At 37.8% G+C, this 21,085-nt stretch overlaps 1 protein-coding gene across 4 annotated transcripts in view; it reads right to left on the minus strand.

Annotated features, from left to right (window-relative positions):
- Positions 1-18,597: 18,597 nt before the first annotated feature.
- LOC100923562 overlaps positions 18,598-21,085 on the minus strand; it is a 79,674-nt gene continuing 77,186 nt past the window's right edge. For all 4 annotated transcript variants that reach the window (XM_031950564.1, XM_023494911.2, XM_023494912.2 and 1 more), the window contains exons 7-8: positions 19,137-19,276; positions 18,598-18,732 (exon numbers count right to left, since the gene is read on the minus strand). In XM_031950564.1, coding sequence (XP_031806424.1) covers positions 18,629-18,732; positions 19,137-19,276 — 244 coding nt within the window. In that variant the 3' untranslated portion in view covers positions 18,598-18,628. The remainder of the gene's footprint in view (positions 18,733-19,136; positions 19,277-21,085) is intronic.

Below are 21,085 nucleotides of genomic sequence, written 5' to 3' on the forward strand. Positions count from 1 at the left end.
CCCTGAGTACGGCTGCCATTAGAAACCCAGCATTTCTAATTATCTAAAAAATTTCAAGTTTTTCATGATGCTAAGAAAAGTGAGATCTTGAGATGTCCAGGGACCAGAATCTCAATATCAATCAATAAACATTTATTAATAAGATGTGCTGGGCATTGTGCTAAGCCCTAGGGATACAAAAAATAAAAAAAGAGGTAAAAATATTAAAGGAGCCCACAATTTAATGAGGGAGACAACATGAAAATAAATGCAAAGCAAATTATAAACAGAAGAAAAAAGAAATAATTAACAAAAGGAAGACACTGGAATTAAGAGAATTTGAAGAAGGCTGCCTGTAGAAGGTGGGATTTTAGATGGAACTTAAAGGGAACAGCCAGAGAAAATGCCTAGAACTAAGAGATGGAGTGTCTAGTTCATGAAAAAGCTAGAATGCCATGATGTAGGAAGAGGATGTACTTGGGGAATAAACAGTAAAAAGACTGAAAAAGGAGGGGGACTGAATAATGAATGGTTTTGAATGTCTAACAGAGCATTTTGCATTTGCTCCTGGGGGCAACAAAAAGCCACTGAAATTTATTCTGTAGAGGACGGACATGATTGGACCTGCACTCTAAGAAAATCACTTTAGTGGCTAAATGGAGCATGTACTAGAGTCGGAGTGACTTGAGGCTAGCAGACCTGGAGTAGTCCAGATGTGAGGTGATAAGGACCCACACTAGAGTAGTGTCAGAGCAGAAAGGGAAGAATAGCTGAGAGTTGTTCTAAAGGTGAAATTGAAAAACCATAACTAAAGATTGGATATTTGGGGTGGGGGAGAGAGTTAGGAGTTCAATATTACTCCTATTTTGTGAAGTTGAGATATTAAAAGGAGGGTATTGCCCTCTATAGTAATAGAGAAGATCATGGTGATGGAATTAAGAAAGATAATGAGTTCCATTTTTGACATATGGAGTCTAAGATGTCCATTGAATGTCCATTTTGAGATAACTAAAAAGCACTTAGAGATGGGAGACTAAAGCCCAAAGAAAGTTTGGGGCAGAATAGGAAGATATGAGAATCATCAGCATCAGATTACCCTAAAATACAATCTTCACCAAGGGCCATGGTTGTATTTCTCAATGTCCTCTCATTTTCCCAATATGTAAAGTTGGTCAGGTTCATTTTCCAACCCCATTCAGTCATCTACTCACCCTGCCATTTTTATTCATGGATTATTACCCTTTATTTGTATGTATAACAGCTTTTCTTTCCCCAAAAATAATCATATTTCCATCCTTTTGAGAAAATTGTGGTTAAAAAAAAACACCTCAGGATCCAATTCTATTCCAACTGATCAGTGATGAACAGAACCAGCTACACCCTGCAAAAGAAAACTGGGGAAAGAGTGTGGACTGCTTGCATTTTTGTTTTTCTTCCCAGGTTATTTTTACCTTTTTAAATCTGATTTTTCTTGTACAACAAGAGAACTGTATAAATTTGTACATGTATATTGTATTTAAGACATACTTTAACATGTTTAACATACATGAGACTGCCTGCCATCTAAGGGAGGGAGTAGAGGGAAGGAAGGGAAAAGTTGGAATAGAAGTGTTTGCAAGGATCAGTGTTGAAAAATCACCCATGCATATGTTCTGTCAATAAAAAGCTATAATAAAAAAATACCTCAGGATGTCATGACATGCAAAGGACATCTGTGGTTGGACTTTGAAGTAGCTTCCCTTACTTTGTGGATGAATTTCTGCTTCCCCGAGATGATTCTTCTTCTTCTTCTTCTTCTTTCTTTCTTTCTTTTATTTATTTATTTATTTATTTATTAGGATTCTGGCTTTTAATCTAGTCTGCTACCTGCTTCTCTTTTATGGGAGAGTTCATCCCATTCATATTCACAGATAAAGTTATTAACTCTGTATTTCCTGCTATCTTGTTTACCACTAGTTATACTTTCCCTTTCCCCCTTTCCCTACTCCCCAGTATTTTGTTAATGACCATCCCCTTCCTCAAACAGCCTTCCCCTTTTACAACACCTCCTCCTTTCTTATACCTTTCCCCTTCTACTTCTGTTCTCCTATTAGCCTCCCTCCTTCCTCTCCTACTTCCATATAGGCTGACATAAACTTTTTTGTGAAGCTAAATGTATCTAATATTCTCTCTTTGAGCCAAATCTGATGAGAGTTAAGTTTCCCACAATGCTCATCTCCCTCCCCTCTTTCATTCAATTGTAATAGGTCTTTTTTTTGCGTCTCTATGAGATGTAATTTACCCCATTTTAACTCCATTTTTCTCTCCTTCCAGTAGAATCACCTTTCCTCTTCTGGTTTCTTTTTTTATATCATCACAATAAAATCAAAATTATATCTGCACCTTCTAAGTATATCCACAACAGAGATACAGAGCTTCCATTTGTTCAATTCTAATTTTTAGTGAATTATTTTCTTCAGTTAGCTTTTTTATCTCCTTTTGCATTTGGCCAATTGAACTTTCATATGAAGTGTTTTGTTCATTGTATTTTGATTCCATTTCACTGATTTTGGTTTTTTAATGAATTGGTTTCTTTTTCGTATTTATTTTGTAAGGAATTATATGCTTTTTCTATTTCATCAAGTCCATTGTTTAAGGAGTTTTCAAATAATTTCTGGTTTTCCTTTTCCATATTCTCATTTCCTTTCCCCATTTTTCTTCTAACTCTCTTTTAAGATCCTTTTTTAATTTTTCCCAGAGAGTTTTGTGACATGGGGACCAACTCATATCACTCTTTGGGGCTTCATCTGGAGCTGATTTGCCTTTAAGATCCTAGAGTTTGAGGTTTGTTTTTCTCTTTTTCCATAAAAGCTGTCTATGGTCAGAGTTCTTTTTGGGGTTTTTTGCTCATTTTTTAAAAGGTTAAGGTCTGCTCTTGCGGCAAAGGGTCAAAAGCTGCTTTAGTTTGCCCTGGGGCTGGTGCTGGTACCTGAATTCCAGTGCTGGGTAGGCCAGGCCAAATCCCATGTTCTTCCCGGGTTCAGTGACTCACAATTTGCCTTTTGTATTTGCTTTTGGGTGTCTCACAACAAATCTACTGAACCACCAGCTTACAACCAGGACAGGGTAGCCTAAAAGCCTCACAGTAGATTCCCAGGTATATAGAAGCCACAATGCCCTGGCTCCTGCTCCAGCTCCCTGTCCTGAGCTCCCTGAGTTGTGGTCTGGGTTCAGCAGCTTATCTCCCCTGCCTGGTTGAAACAGACCTTTTCTGAAGTTCTTCCAAAGTATCTTCTTCTGGAAATTTGTTGTACTCCAAATATTTGTGAGTTCAGTCACTCCAAAACCAGTTCAGAGGCTTAATTTGCTGTTGATTTGAGGGACTACTTGGAGGAACTCAGATAAAGACAAGTCTACTCTCCATCATCTTGGCTCTGCCCCTCCTCAAATAAGATTCTTCTAGAGAAATTAATTGGCTCCTCCAGATGCTTTGTCTTAGAAGCTATTATTTGGGGAAAATCTGTGATCTACCATTTCAGACTCCACAGCTTCCTTCTCCATCACTTTCAACTTCTCTTGTCAGAGTGAGAGCTCCTTCTTTCCCTTCCTCAAATCTTATTTCATCAACAAGATTTCAATGGCCTTTTTATATAAAGCAGCAGCATTCATCAGTATAGGTACCTGAGAGAGTCAAGCTTTCTTGGGAGTATTTGATTCAATGCCAGAACTTGTTTGTACTGAAGATTTTCAGGATAATAAGGCTTAAAGTCAGACATGCTTTTCCCATTCTCAAAAAGAGAATTACAAACTATTATATATCACAGGAAAAATTGCCACAAGTCACAAATAAATAAGATAAATGTATATCAAGCAATACTAACATTTCAACTGATAACCAGTAAAATGTCAAAGAAGATAAGCAATGAGTTGAAACAAATGTTAAAGGACCAGTGGAAGGGCTCATCTATGCCTAGCAGAGCTGTGAATTGGTCTGACCATTCTGGAAAACAATTTGGAATTATGCTACAAAAGTTACCAAAAAGCAATTTCTCAATAAGCATTTATTAAGCACCTACTATATGGGAGATACTTTGCTGTTATTAGGGGAAATGACCATTTCCTTTGACTTGGAGATCTCTTTTAGGCATATATGCTTTAGGGATCAAAGACAGAAAGATAGTGTGTGTGTGTGTGTGTGTGTGTGTGAGAGAGAGAGAGAGAGAGAGAGAGAGAGAGAGAGAGAGAGTGATATGCATAAGTACACTGTTGTGAGGATCAAATGAGATTATATTGTAAAGCACATAGTATAGTACTTGGGAAATAGTAGCTACTTAATAAATATTTGTTTCTCCATAGATGGACTAATAGTTAAACAACTTGTGATACATGAATGTAATAGGATTGTACTATGCCAGAAGAAAAGATGAATATGAAAAATTCAAAGAAGCAAAGATGTGTATGAAATAATACAGAATAAATTAAGCAGAACTGAAAAAATAATATACCCAATGACTACAACAATGTAAACGGAAGAACACAAATGAAAGTAAATATTATGTAATTGAACCAACCAAGCTTATGTCTGAGGAGATAATAAAATGCATGTCCCTCCCTTCCTTGGAGAGGGGGGTGTTGTGCATGAGAAATGTTGTATATATTGTCCAACTCCATTGCTGTGTTGGTCAGTCTTACTGAGCTTCTTTCTTAATAGTATCCACCTCAACAGGCTCTTGTCATAGTTAATGGGAGAATAATTGTAAAGCATTTAGCCCAGTGCCTAGCACATAGTGACATACAAAGTTAGCTACTATTTTTTTCTTTTCTTTCATTTTTATCTTTTTGTTACAAGGGATGATGGCTCATTAGACCAGGCAGGAGGAAGGGATAGCATTAGAAAATGAAAGTGATGTAAAAAGAAAATATATCAATTAAATTTAAATTTTTGAAAGAGAAAGGAAGAAAATAAGAGTTGTTCAGTAGAAGTGCTATGTGGGTAGCAAAATGGTTCGGGCTTCAAGATGCTGAATTTTCCTTCCTGGGTGAGCTTCTTTTTCCTATAATCAGTGACTCTTAGATAGCCAAGGATATTGTCTTGTCCTATGGGGCCTATTTCCCCATTGTCCCTCTAAAAAAGAGAAAATGGGAAATTTATTTCAGACATCTTTTGAATAAAAGTACTGACTCTAGGAATCAATGAAATTAGATTGAAAACCTGCCTTTAATGTCAATAATAATAATAATAATAGCTTGCATTTATATGACTGTAAAAAATTTGCAAAGCACTTTATGTGTCATCTTGTTTTAATGCTCACAAGACTATGAGGTACTTTTTCACATTTTCCCCCTTTGATTTGATTTTTCTTGCACAGCATGACAAATAAGGAAATATTTTAGAAGAATTGCACATGTTTAACCTATATCAGATTGCTTGCTGTCTTGGAGGGGAGAGGGAGAAAAACTTGGTACACAAGGTTTTATAAAGATAAATGTTGAAAACTATCATCACATATATTTATTTAGGAAAAATACTATTAAACATTTTTTTAAAAGACTGAGGTAAGTAGTTATTATCCTCACGTTACAGACTGGGAAACTAAGGTTAAAAGAGGCTAATAATTTATCCAGAATAATACAGCCAGAAAAATCTGTGAGGTAATATTGAAATTCAGATCCTCTTGACTCCAAGCCCAGCATATCTTCCAATGAACCTCTGAGCTACCTCTTAACTTCCCTAAGCCTCAGTTTCTTTAATTGTAATAGCAATTAGCATTTATATAATGGCTTAAGGTTTACAAAATGCTTTGCATATGTCATTTCACAATAATCTTGGGAGGAAGGTACTGTTAGTATCCCCATTTTACAGTTGTGGAAACTGAGGCAGATAGAATTAAAATGATTTGCTAAGGGTCACATAGCTAATAAGGATCTGAAATTTGAATTCAAGTCTTTCTGACTTCAGGCCTAGTGCTTTATCCACTGGGCCCCTTGGCAGTTTCGACTTATTTTTGACATGGCTTCTCATTTGGAGTATTTCTTCCTCTAACTCTTAGGGGCTAGTTTCTTTACTTAAGTTGATTAATGAGTAAAATTCTCTTTGCCCTTGGTGACTTTTAATTAGCAGCCAATTGAGTTATTTAATTAAAATCATTAACCCAGGGTTGTTGTGATGATCAGCTGAAATAATATATGTAAAGCACTTAGCCTGAATGTCCAACACATAGGTGCTACCTAAATGCTAGCTTTCACTATTATTAGCCATTATCATAAATAGCCTCATTTCTATGGAATTTACTACATGGCACATCATTTTGAAAATAAATGCCATTCAATTCCAGTAGATTTGGGAAGGAAAATGCCCATCACATCCAGAGAAAGAAATATGGAGACTGAATGTGGAATGAAGTACATAGTATTTTACCTCTTTGTTTCTTTCTTATATATTTTTTATTTTGGTCTGATTTTTATTGCCCAACATGACAAATATGGAAATATGTTTAAAAGAATTGCATAAACAAAAGAACTGTTCGGTTCTGCACACATATATTGTATCTAGGATATACTGTGACATATTCAACATGTATAGGACTGCTTGCCATCTGGGGGAGGGGGTGGAGGAAGGGAGGGGAAAAGTCAGAACAGAAGTGAGTGCAAGGGATAATGTTGTAAAAAATTACCCAGGCATGGGTTCTGTCAATAAAAAGTTATAATTATTTTTAAAAGAATCGCACATATTTAACTTATGTCAGAGTGTTTGCTGTCTTGGAGAGGAAGAAGTGAGAGAGGGAGAGAGAAAAATTTGGAAGACAAAGTTTTACAAAAATAAATGTTGAAAAAATTCCCAAGATGTCTTTCTTCCCTCCCTTCCCAGAAAGCCATCCCTTGAACAAAGATTTCAAAAAAGAGGAAAAAAAATACATCAGTATTTTTCATTCATATAGTGAAATGCCCTGCCATTGTATAGACAGGGCTTCATATACGGAAGATGGACCTTCTCATATCTATTCTTTGAGGACAAATGTGGCCATTATAATTTCACATTTGATTTTGTTTTGTTGTTGTTCTTGCTCTTTCCATTTACATTATTGTGGTCATGATTTTGCTATCTGTTACTTTGTTTACTGGTTCCGTTTACTTTGAATCAGTTCACATAAGTTTTTCTGTATTTCTTTGGATTCATCAGTCACTGCTCATTATATTAAAATAAGATTCCTTTACACCTTGTTTAACCACTTCCCTGTTGATGTGTATCTACTTTGTTTCCAATTCTTTGCTACTACAAAAAGTTCTGCCATAAATATTCTGGAGTAGATGTGATCTTTCTTTTTATCATTAACTTTTTTGGAGTAGACCCTTGATAGTGGGATATCTAGGTCAAAGGGTATGGATACCTTAATTACTTTCTTGATTTAATTCTAAACTATTGTATAAAATGGTTACATCAATTTACAGCTCCAGCAACAATGTATTAATGTGCCAGTTTTTTCATAATCCATGAAATATTAACTACTACCATGGTCTGGCATTATTAATAATAATATTAATTACTGGGAAGCTAGATGATGCAGTAGATACAACAAGTCAGGAAGACTTAAGTTCAAATCCAATCTTAGCTATATAACTGAGCAAGTTACTTAACCCTGTTTGCCTCAGTTTCCTCACCTGTAAAATGATCTGGAGAAAGAAATGGCAAGCCACCTCAGTATCTTCGCCCAAAAAAATCCCATATGGTTTTACAAAGAATCAGATACAACTGAATGACAACAACAAAATTTTATACAGGACCTTAGTATTTATAAGGAATTTTACACATATTAATTTATTTGACCTAATGAGGTAACTACAGATATTATAATCTCCATTTTACCAGTTAGGAAAGTAATCACACAGTTGGCAGTGCTGGAAGCAGGATTTGAAGCTAAGACTCTTTGATTGTAAATCTAGAGTTCAACCCACTAGTCCACTCTCCCTTGTATTAATTAATTAGAGCTCTAATGAATCATTATGCTAATCTGGAGCAAGGAAATTGATGACACTCTGAGAGCTGTCTTAAAATTTTAAATGAGTCTTTGAATTGTCTTACTAAGAAACCTAAAAAGGACAACCACCAACTCCAAAGGAGAGAACATGTGCTAGTTACTAATTTGTTAAATGAGCAAATTGGGCTAGAGGCAGTGTGAAGTAGCTGGTAGAGCACTATACTTGCATCAGTCACTATCTAGCTGTATGAACTTGGACAAGCCACTTTTGTAAATCTTAACTTTTTCATCTATAAAATGAGAGGATTGGGGTTCCTCCCAATTCTAAATCTATGATTAATTAACATTGATTAAGCACTACTATGTGCCAAGAATATGGCTACAGGTAAGGAGAAGGAAACAATCCCTGCTTACAAGGAGTTTACATTCACCTTATGATCTTTCCCAGTTCTAAATTCATGCTCTTTTGAGCTTCTGTTAAGCCAGCAGAATGGCAAAAAGAAAGTGAAGGACCTTGCAGAGAAATGAGTGTTTCAAGACCTGTCGATTTTAAACACATTTCAGGTTCAATCTCACTTTTTGACTCTCCCCTTCCACACCTGTTCACAGTAGTGTGAGCTTCTGCCATAGGAATGTAGGCGCCTCCCTTTGCGTCCACTGTCCCAGGACAAAGACATTGGATACACCTCTGATGAATTACATCTCCTTAGCAGGGATGCCCTCTCTGCTGCATCAGCTTCTCCTTCCTCATTCCCAAAGGGGATAGTAACCTGCACTCCCTTTTTGATGCTGGCATTATTTTTACTCTGAAGTTCAACCTTGCCTTCCAGGCTACTTTCCATCAGCTGTGAGGAATGTGCTTCCTCCTTTCAATCTGGGATTGTCCTGTTACACTATTTCCTTCTCATCTCCTCCTACTGCTTTTTCCCACTGATACTTCTTTCCCCACACTCAGGAAAGACAAAAACCTATAGAAGAGGCATGGCAAATTCTAGGTACTACAAAGCAGTTAGCCTGGCAGAGTTTTCAGGGCATCCAGTCCCTCCCCCTAACATTGGGCAACATACTTCAAGTTTACTCTTTGGAACAATAGCCAAATGCTGGCTTACCTTCAAAAGTAGTAGTAGTAGTAGTAGTAGCAGCAGCAGCAGCAGCAGTAATAGTAGTAGTAATGGTGATAGCAGCTGTAGCAGCAGCATTAATAGTAGTAGTAATGGTGGTAGTGGTGGTAGCGGTAGCAGCAGTAGCAGAAGCAGTGAGGAGTAGTAGTAGTAGTAGTAGTAGTAGTAGGAATAGTAAGAATAGTAGCAGTAGTAGTAGTAATGGTAATAGTAGTAGGAATAGTTAGTAGTGGTAGTAGTAATAATAGTAGTAGCAGTAATAATAGTAGTAATAATGATAGCAATGGTAATAGTAGTAGGACTAGTTAGTGGTAGTAGTAATAGTAGTATTAGTATTGCTACTAGTAGTAGCAGCAGTGAGTAATAGTAGTAGTAATAGTAATAGTAGTAATAATAATAGTAGTATTAGTATTAGTAAGAATGGTAGCAGTAATAGTAGTAATGGTAATAGTAGTAGTAGTTGTAGTAACAGCAGCAGCATCAAGTAATAGTAGCAGTAGTAGTAGTGATGATAATAGTAATAGTAGGAGGAATAGTAATAACAGTAGGGATAGTAGCAGCAGCAGTAGCAGCAGCAGCAGTAGTAGTAGTGGTAGTGGTAGCAGCAATAGTAACAGTAGCAATAGTGGTGGTGGCGGTAATTGTGGTAATAGTAAAAGTAATAGTAACAGTGAGGATGGTGATTAGTAGTAGTTATCACAGTGAGGGTGGTGGTGATAGTGGTAGTTGTAGTAATAACAGTAGCAACAATAGTAATAGCTGGTTTTGCAAAATGGTTTGCAAGATTCTTTACATATATCATCTCATTTGATTTTTCATAACAACTCTGGGATGTTGGTATTATTTCCCTTTTTAGAGATAAGGAAACTGAGGTTGAGAAGTGAAGTGACATAGAGGGAGTAAATGTCTAAGGCAGGATTCAAATTTAGACCTTCTTGACCCCAAATTCAGCGCCTCAAATCTCTCCTTATTCCAGACCATTATTTTTACTCTAAAGATCTGAAACACAAGCCATCCTTCATTCAGCAGCCAAAGTGATTTTTCCAAAGTACATCCTTTACCCACCCCACTCCTGTCCCAACACAGACACTCAATAAATTCTAATAGTTCACTATGTTTTCCAATATTAAATGTAAAACCCTCCCTTTGTTTAGAATTAAGGCTTTATAAACCAATTGCTTCCTATCTTTCCAGTTTTCTTCCTTTTTCCTCCTTCTCTTCTACACAATCTACAATCCAGCCACAGTGACCAATTTGCTCTTCTTCCTACACAACACACCATAACCTTTCCTTAACTGTCCCCAGTGTACAGAATGCTCTCTTTCTTCCCCTTTGCCTCTTGACTTCCCTGCCTTGAAGGCACAATTGAAAAGACTTTGTATCAGAGTTGCAGGGGGTCTCAGAGGCCATCTAATCCCATCCCCTCATTTTACAGATGAGGAAACTGAGGTCCAGGGAAGCTCAGAGTCTTGTTCAGTTTTTTCAATTGTATCTAACCCTTTGTATCTCCATTTGGGGTTTTCTAGACCCCTGGGGTGATTTGCTATTCATTTCTTCAGGTCATTTTATAGATGAGGCAAACAGGATTAAGTGATTTAGCCAGAGTCACATGGCTAATTAATATCTGAGATTAGATTTGAACTCAGATCTTCCTCACTTCCTAACTCTGAGCCCAGTAATCTACCCACTGCATCACCCAGCTATCTCAAGAGATTAAGCAAGAGAGTCAAGATTTGATCCCAGACCCTCTGACTCCAAAGCCAATATTCTTTCCATTGTCCCATGCTGGCATGGGACATGTATCTGAAGTTGTGTATCTGAAACTGTCTACTGCCTTTTGACTGAAACACCAATAGAATTGAATGCAGATTTTCTGAGGTATGTGTTGGAGTGTGTGACAGAAGGACTACTCTATAGATTCATGCATCCTTGATGGGTATGTGAGAGTCTCCTTTTTTAAAACTGTTGAAAATTAACTTTGAATAATGAGTGATCAAGTTCCATGACCCATGTCTTTTCTTCACCCTTCTATCTAATTTCTATTTTATTTTTTTGCTGAGGCAATTGGTGGTGTGATTTGCCCAGGGTCACACAGCCAGGATGTGTTTAAGTGTCTAAGACCAGATTTGAACTCAGGTACTCCTGACTTCAGGGCTGCAGCTCTATCCACTGTACCACCTAGATACCCCACTTATTTTCTTACTTAGTATGACTTCATCCTCTAGGGGACCAAGAGTGCTAAAAAATACAACATCCAGGATCCATAAGGGAACACTTCTGCCTGACTTCATTGTCAGAGTCAACCTCAATTCCTTGCTCTGACTCACCTTCCATATTTATCTCTCATATGGATCCTCCTCCCTCTCCTCTGACCACCACAATCCCAGTAAAGGCTTTCATCACTCCTTGGCTGGCCCATTGCAATAGAATTATGGTTGGTCTCTCCTCCTTGAGTCTCTCACCCCACCACTGCATCCTCTTCTCAGCTGCTAAGGTGAGGATGCTAAAGCATAAACTTGACCATATCACCTCACCTACCTCCTGTCCTGCTCATCAGCTCCAGTTGCTCATTGTTATTTCTAAATTCACATATAAAATCCTCTGCTTGGCATTTAAAGTTATTCATATGTTATTTCATCTTCCTACCTTTCCAGAATTCTTACACTTCAGTCTCCTCCACATACTATAATACAGCTACACTGGCCCGCTAGTTGTTCCTTTTATAGGATTCTCCCCCTCAGCCTTTATACTGACTGCTCCCCATGCCTAAAGTACTCCATTCCTTCAACATCATCTCTTAATTTTGCTGGCTTCCTTTAAGGCTCAACTGAAAGCCTACTCCTTATGGGAAGCCTTCCCCATTTCCCCAGCTATTAATGCCTTCCCTTTGGCTTTATTTTCCATTTGCATTGTACATATCTTAAATGTACATAGCTACTTATGTTGGCTCCTCCATTAGAGTGTCTGTCCCTTGAGGATAGGGACTGTGCCGTCAAGGCATTTTCTCCTTCTTTCTTAGCATCCTCTCCACTTAGCATGGTGGCCATCAATTAATGAGTGCTTAATAATAATAATAAGTGCTTAAGTCGATTTGCCAACTGACCGTCATGGAAACCAGTCAGCCCTGAGAGAAGCTCTTAGAAGCCTTAGGCCTAGATTTAGAAATTATATCAATTGATCCAAACTTGGAAAGAAGCTGGAAGAAAGCACAGAGAAAGGGAAGTCCTAAGATATTACTGAGCTCTGTGTTGGAGAGTTGAACAGGATGGATTTGTGCAGATTCAGGTTCTGGAGATATTGGAAAATGGCAAATCAAGTGTTTCACTCCATATGCAGAGAAGTGATAGCTGGATCTTAAGTAAATCTAAGGCCAATGAGCTACAATAGAAGATCCTCATGTTGGTCATTGAGACAATACTGAAAAGACATGGGGACAACATGACTGACTTTTTTTTTTACCTCATTCACCCACATCCTTTCCTAGGTTTTCTTTAGGCTGTTTCTTCCCTAGCCAACACCTTCAAGAGGTGCAGAAGATTAAAAATGTTTATGGGAAAGTGAAAGAATAATTCTATTACTTTATTCCCTCATTATTTGTATTGGTTTGGTGTCTTAATTAAAAGCTTTGACCTTGGAATTGTAGTTTTTGCATGGTCTATGATGGAAAATGTTGCACTAGTGGGGGCTCATACAAGACTCAAAGCATTGATTTTCCAAAATAGCCCACATCAAACCTTGGAAAAGTAATAAGGGATAATAGAACCAAAGTAGGAAGAAGGTTTAATACCATATAAGTTAAAACCTTTAAAATTATTTGTAAATGTCAGCCCTCATTCTCTGGGGTATTAATTATAGGAAAGCTTAGCTTATCGTGGCTAATTAATGACCATAAGTTCTTTGTTCTGGTATTCCCACAACCTTTGCTATCCTTCTCCAGAGACTATCTTTATGTTGAAAAAATATATATCCTGATAGATTTGATCCTGTCTTCCTAAATGGCTGTGCACCCAACTTATGAACAACCTTATCCCCATAAAGATGGCAACACTGTTAACCATCTTTATGGGGATAAGGTTGTTTTCCTTCAAGTAGCCTTCATTGACGGTGACTGAATGTTTCTGAAGCATTATTGCAATGATGATTTCTCTCTTTTCTGTCTCAGGGAGATGCTGAGCCTGGATCTATTTCTCTGGGCCTTTAATGTCAGCCATTCAACGCTATAACCAACCACCAGAACCGAAGTAAGCGTCTCATCATGAAGCATGTCAAATTGCTCGACGCCACATCCAGTTAAGCAATTCGAAAGGGTGACGGTAGGAGAGTCAGTTTGCTTTTCAAATGACTTGAAATTACAGAGATGCTTTTTCCCTTGATATCAAAGCAGATTTAAGGGAGGGACCAGAAAGAGAGAATAAAAGGAAGAACCAGTTAATGGGTTATAGTCATTGGCTATTGACTATTTTGTTACCATCTGGACCTGTCCAGATATGCTACATTAAGTGAATCTTATGAGTAACTCTTCTCCTAGAACAATGGTTTCTTCTATAATTAGTCAAGTTCCACTGAATGGGCTGGACCCAGCATTCTGCCACATTTCAAAGGGATGAGTCAAGGCTTAATATGAAAAACTCAGCTCTTCAGCTACAGTTTAGCTTAGACATGTAAAAGTTACCTGCTATCTCTGGCTTGTTGCCCAGGTAGAAACAGGACAAAGGAGATATAGGGGTTTGTGGATAGAAACAATGGTTAGTGGGCACTTGGAGGATACCTGGGCAAGCAATCCTACAATTGAGGCAGTAGGATTCACACTATTTTACTTATGCCAAGGTCTAGTTCTATAAATTTGCTCAGCTGGGAGATATGGTTTTCAACTGTCTGAGTCCTTAGACTTCAGAAGATCCCTCACATCATCTCCTCCAAAAGATTGTTAGGCGAGAAAAGGTCTTGCAAATGTGAATCCAGTGAAGGATCTCCTTAGGAAAAATAATCCAATTCTGCCTCTCGATCTAGACAATTCCATATCTCTTCCTGGTTCACAGGTTTAATTAAAAAGGACTCTTTTCAACACAGAAGGAATGAGGAAAGATGAGCTGCCCATAAATATTTCTTGCCACCAGTCTTCTTTATTAGTGCTTTTGGCTTTTAACCTTGCTTCCCTTGCCTGACACTCTGGGATGCTTCTTTAAGATCCCCTGAGCTCCATAAAGCTATGGGGAAGGCAAAAAGAAGATTATCATCACCTGTCATATTTTCTAGTCTACTCCCCAGATCAAACTACGAATCTAGAACAATCAATTGAACAAAAATATCTATATAAAATTGGAAAGACAAAAATGAGAAAGTTGCAAATGACTCACTAGATTTAATGCTGTGTCTCAATGAATTTTGAAGGGACAGGTTTCTGAAATAACCCACCTTGCCATGAAACAAGATTTGGGCACTTCATCCTAGCCAGGCTGGCTATTTCTGGACTTGGGCCCAGAGTAACTGCCCATCCCTTCCTAGAACAGGGAATAATGAAACTTGATCCCAATTTGTTTCTAGGCCTAACCTAGGAAAAGTATTTACTTTCAGCTCCTTTGGTGTGAAATCCTTTGAACGCTCAACTAAGAAAAGTTCATTGATACTTCTGACCTAGAAGTGGTTTCACTAGGCAATGTTCCAGATGAGATGGGCCTGGGAACTGACATTGTGACCCCTTGGGGTGGGGTTTATCCTGGGCTAAACACCTTGATTGGAGGCCAGGAGCTGCTTCAATCAGGATAGGGCTTGCCATTTGTAGGCGTCCACAGGGCAGGTACCCCACTTAGTCCTACTGTTCCTCTCACTCCAGAGAGACACCTGTGCCCCAGGCAAGCACAAGTGATATGGTACAAGGACCAGAATATGTTTGTTATTAAACCCACAGCTCAAAGGAGCTGGGTCCCCAGGGACCCCCACTCCTGCCTTAGCAACCTGGATCCTCCTAATGGCTCAAGACCATCAACTCCTGTGAGCAGTCAGTTTTTACATAGAATTGAAGGCAAAACAGCCTGCTAGTCCTGAACCAACTACCTAAAGTGGTTCACCAAGGAAAGAGAGTAAGATGGTTCTCTTTTCATTCTCCTACCTCAGGAGTTACATTTCTCCAGGCTGCTGGGAAGAATCAAGATACCATGTGATTGATTTTGTCTAGATTGTGAGATTGGGATCTTTCTAAAAAGCGCCGTCAGGCCATACAAACCAGCTTCTCAGGGTATCGGGGTGGAGGAGCCCATCTCCTTAGCAACAAAGTGCTAGTGTTTTTTATTTATGAAGAATCACCACCGTCCCTAGTGTTTTTTACAAGTGTAAAACAGAAAAATCAACAGACCAGAACAAGGCTCCCTCTACAAAGGGCTGGTATTCCAAAGGAGGTGCTATTCCAAGAAATAGGGTGTGTGTTTGTGGCCTATTGAAGTTCAAAGGAACCAAAGATAGGGAATCCAGGCTGATCTGAAAGAGGGAATAGACAATGGCAAAGGTGTAGTCAGGATACTGGAGGTGGGTCGGGAGACTTGCATGGCTTTGGAGATCCAAATACGGGCACTCCCACAGCATTTTAAATGTGTATGCCAGTCCCACAAGGAATGTAGTCTGCTGGGAGATGGAGCAATATCTCTGCTGAATGTACTCGGATTACCTCACTCCCCCACCTCTGGAGACACTGATCAGGGGACCATCAAAGGTGATGAAATGTAGATGGGTTCTGAAGCTCTTCCAGTCCCACCAGTTATTTCTCAATGTCTCCTTAGTGCCATGACCTTCTTGAAGACAATGGATATGTACACTGGTAGCTAAAGAAGTTTGTATCCTTCACTCAAAAAACAAACAAAAAATCCTTTCTTACTTGGAGCTTGTCTTTTTAGGCCCAGATTTTTTTTTCTTGGACTATTAATAAATAATTTTTTGCTGCTTAGAAAAAAATTAATTTTTAGAGTTATCCAGAAGTGAAATGAGTTATCTAATGAATCAGTGAGTTTCCCTTTCCCCGAAGATCTTCATATTGAGGTTATATTATAATTTGTCAATCATATTCAAGCAAAGATCCTTCTCCAAGAATTGGTTGGAACAGATGATTGTGGAAGTCCCTTTCAACCCTAAATTTTGTGATTCTTTATTAGTTACAATTCTACATTATTAATGATGTTTCCCAAGCAAAGAGATATCAACACTTTAATGGAATAGTCATGCAATAATGATATAATTCTACTTTATTGCAATATGGTGGAATATCTATATGATTTATGGACAGAAAGGACTTTGAGACCTGGTCCAATCTCCCCTTTCATTCATTATCATGGCTGCCCTAGAAAAAGAATAGAGCTATACAATATAATCTTAAGGAGTTGAAAAAAATGAGGAGCAAGGAGCAAGAGTCTGAAGATGAGTTGAATTATTTGAATGGTGTTTTGATTAGTTCCTCCTTGATGTAAAATAAGAAAGGTGGATGAGCAGAGAATCTTGGAATTATAATTTTCTCTCTGACTGCTGAGTGGATGGCTTAGGAGGCAAATTCAGTAGTTTAGGAGGAGTGTCACCTATGTTCTCTATGGCACCTGAGGAACTATAGCATCAAGGATCCAGATTCCTTCCAGAACCTAAATTGCTTTTAGGTAATAAAATAAAATAAATTTCAGTACTAATAAAAATCTGTGATTTTATTAATGTGGCTACTCCCTCTACCAAAGCAGACCATAAAGCCTGTCACACCTCAGATAATCTTCATGAGTTACTGTAACCAAAACAATTCATCCCCCAGTGATCTTAAGTGATGAGAATTTACAAGAATCATTCAGCAATCAACAAATGATCTAAGAATATGAAGAGCAATTCTCAAAATAAGAAATTCAAGCTGCCAACAGCTATATGAAATAATTCTCCAAATCACTAATAATTAGAGAAATACACATTAAAGTTTCTCCAAAGTTTTAACTCAATACCTATCAAATTGCCAAATCGATAAAAATGGAAAATGAAAAATGTTGGAAATGCTGCAGAAAACTGATACACAAATTCAGTGTTAAGGGAGCTATCAATTGTTAGGGTCATTCAGGAAAACAATTTGGGACTATGCTTAGTAAGTTACTAAATTGAAAATATCCTTTGACTAACAATACCTCTACTGGACTTCAATGGCTGGAGGAGAAAATGAGGCTAAAGGCTTTGTACACCTCTGCCTCACTTAAATCCACTTCACTCTCAAGGCAAAACAAGATTCCGTGTTGGACAGAAAAAGGCAGTAACAAGGTTGTGTGTGTTCTCAGGCTCCATAGAGGTAAATGGGAGAGAGTGGGAAGTGTAGATCAGAAACAATTCCATACAGGCTTATTTAGACCTAGCAGAGAGAGCTGAAGAGCTGGAGAAAATGGGTATGAAATTCAGATATCAATTACTTTTTTTTTTAATTTGAGGACTAAGTTGCTGAAATAAACCAATGGTCTCATTTTATCTTGGTCTTCTTCAAGAATAAAGAATGAGCAACAACAACAATAACCTCTACTGGGTTTATATACCAAAGAGATCAAAGAAAGAAGAAAAGAGACTATTTGTAAAATATAGATGTATATATTTGTACCAGCTCTTTGGGGATTAGCAAAAAAGGAATGAAGGGGGTGCTTATAAAATTGGGAAACAGATGAACAAATTACAATATAGTAATGCAGTAAAAATAGTATTGTGCAATTAAAATGACAGTGATTGGTTTCAGAAAAACATGGGAAGAGTTACATGAAATGATACAGAACAAAGTAAGCAGAACTAGGAAAACAATTTACACAACAACCTCATGAAAGAATTACAAACTCTGATCAATGTATCTACCAATCATGATTCTAAAGGTTTGATAAAGATCCATGCTATCCACCTTCTGATAAAGAAGTAAATCCATGTGATAGATTCAGGATGCATTTTTGGACGTGGATAATTTGGGTGTTTGTTTTACTTGACTATGCATATTTGGCACAAAGATTTTGTTTTCATTTTTCCCCCAACTGGAGTAAGTAGGAAGGAAGAAAATAAATGTTTAATTTACTTTTTAAAAAATTAGTATTAAAAAAAAGACTCAGGAGGGGCAGTGAGGTGGCTCAGTGGATAGAGCACCAGCCCTGAAGTCAGGAGGACCTGATTTCAAATCTGGTCCCAGACACTTTACATTTCCTGGCTGTGTGACCCTGGGCAAGTCACTTACCCCCAATTGCCACAGGGGAAAAAAGACTTAGGAATCACTTAATTCCTATATGGCACCATGTATCATTACTGTGACTTCCCAGATCAAAACAATTTTCCCTGGCCATGATAGATAGGATTCTCTACAAAGCCCTTTGAAAAGAAAGATGAGGTCTCACTTCTGTATTTGTATCCCTAACTCTTAACATAATGTTAGTGCTTAGTAAATGCTGAATAAAGGGATTTCATTCATGCATATTCACTTGCTGCATGACTTTAGGGAGAGCCCTGATCCTCAGCAGTCTTGCCCATGATCAGAATGACTTCCCAGAAAGGCGTTCTGGCTCCATCTCCCAAGATCTGCAGCTGCTTTTCCTGAGGTCGTCCTCAGCCTCTTTGAGGATCTTTCCAAAGCCGCTGATAGCGATGTCTGCAGGTTACCAGGCCAAGCCGAACCAAAAACATCACACTTGTCACAACTAAAAGGACAACTAGAAAAGAGACATAAAAATGAGTGGGACAGGAAGGACAGCCCGGTTGTCTGAACTGGAGAAAGAAGCATGGCCATTCCCTGACAGACGAAAAATGGCAGAGACAAGGTGGTGTGTGCTCCCCGCTTCAGGATGGGAGGGAGCGAGAAGTGCAGAGCAGAAACTGTTCCATACAGGCTTATGCAGACCTGACATCGAGCTAGAGAGAGTGGGTACGGAATTCAGATATCTTCTAGTCCAGATTGGGGTTTTTGTGGTTATTATTGTTGTTTGTTTTTGTTTTGTTTTGTTTTGAAAATTTGAGGATCAAGCTGCTGAAATGAACCAAAGATCTCACTTTGGTTTGGAATGGCTAAAAATATTTTACTTTTTTTTACTCATTTTTACTCATTTTACTCATTTACCTGTAAAAATGTTGTTTGTGCTTGGAGCAGATGGATCATAATGCTGAGCAATATTGCCAGTTAATGCAATCATGACCACCGGATACACAACGAGGATGTAATGTACATATTTATCCAGGAGGAAATTTTCCAGGTAAAACCTAAGGAGACAAAGAGTGACAGCACTTAAGAAATAAAAACTTTATAATTCTAGAAATTGACTTTCTGGAGCTTTAGCATAGCATCCCATAGAGTCAATCAATTAATAAATAAACATTTATTAAATACCTACTACATATCAAGTATTAAGCAAAGGTTTAGGGATACAAAAGGAGCAAAAAATAGTCCCTAATCTCAAGGGGCTTCCAATCTAATGGATAAGACAAGAAGGAAACAAATCTATACAAAGCAAGTTATAGACAAGATAAATGGGAAATAATTAACAGAAGGAAAGCATTGGAATTAAGAGAGATGCAAGAAGGCATCCTAGAGAAGGTAGAATTTTAGTTGGGACTTAAAGGAAGCCAGGGAGGTCAGTAGTTAGAGTTGAGGAAAGTGCTCCAAGCGTGGGGGACAATCAGAGAAAATGCTCAGAGCCGAGATATGGAGTGTCTTGCTCCAAGGCTTGTGTCACTGGATTGAAGAACATGTTTGGGGAGTGAAGAGAAAGAAGACCGAAAAGGTAGGAGGAAGCTAGGTTATGAAGAGTTCTGAAAATCAAAAACATTAGTGTTACCAAGTAAAAGAGTTAGAAGGGCTTTTTTTTGGGGGGGTGTTGCTTTTTGTTTTTTCCTTGTTCAAAGGATAATCTACTGAATATCAAAGAAGATCTGGATTTGGGATAGGGAATTGGTAAAAGCAATGCTCATGCTATCTCTTCTCTACAGTTATTCAGTAATGATTACTTCTTTGGAGGGAGTCTTAGGAATAATTTTAAATTCAAGAGTTTTGGGTTACTTGGGGATGGGAAATTTTAAAAGAAAGATAAATAATTATTTTAATATAATTGCTTTCCTTTTATGTATGTATTTTGTCTTCTGCATTTAAAAACAGTATTCTGAGAAGGGATCCATATTTTTCACCAGACAGTCCAAGGGGTTTGTGAGACAGAAAAGGTTAAGAACTACTAATCTAAAGGTTAAAGGATATTTCCTGAGCAGTATTACCTCTTGGAAGAAAGTGTAGGATTCTATGGTAATCGTATTTTTCAATCTCCTCAACCTGGCCCTCACCTACATGGCTAGGAGAACAATAATAGGGATATAAGACTTGAGGAATCAAGAAACCTGTAGCTTGCTCTGACAATGAGAACTTCAAACTGTGAATGTACAACAGGAATTAATGATGCTTATTCAGCTTCATATGATTGTCTTATTGGGGAATTTATGGGTTATTGGAGTACTTTATTATATTTTCTATATCTGCTTATTAGCTTTTTTGAGTTTTTTGCATCTTAAGCATTTTCTGTGAATTGAAATAAAGACTTTCCTGAAAGATAAGAATATATTACCTTGAGTGTTTATATAGGAACTTGAGACCCTATTATCTACATTGGAAGAAACCTAGATAAGTGCTATTCCCAAGTTACATTTTGAGATTTCCAGGCAAGTGGAAACATAATGAGCTAAAAAGAAAAAGTTATCTGAGATGGACCAGATCCACCACAGCCTGGGGACTTTGGGACCTTAAGCTACAGGTCCCTATTTAAATCAAATGAAGTGATTGATATTGTTCTAGAGGTCCAATTATGAAACTTTCTTCTACTCAGTAGAAGAGTTCTCCCCTATAAGTAAGGAAAAAATAGCTAACCCAGTGAATATTAGTTGGGAAGTGACTTAGCAGTATTAGAAATTTTATATTGCACTATGAAAACAAAAGCCATCAACAAAATATTTTTGAAAGAATAGAAAAAAAAAAACTAGAATTCCTTCCTTCTAAGTTCTTTCCTTTTCCTTCTTTTTGATATTCCT

The sequence above is a fragment of the Sarcophilus harrisii genome, chromosome 2, assembly GCF_902635505.1.
Source record: "Sarcophilus harrisii chromosome 2, mSarHar1.11, whole genome shotgun sequence".
In the NCBI taxonomy this organism is placed as follows: domain Eukaryota; kingdom Metazoa; phylum Chordata; class Mammalia; order Dasyuromorphia; family Dasyuridae; genus Sarcophilus; species Sarcophilus harrisii.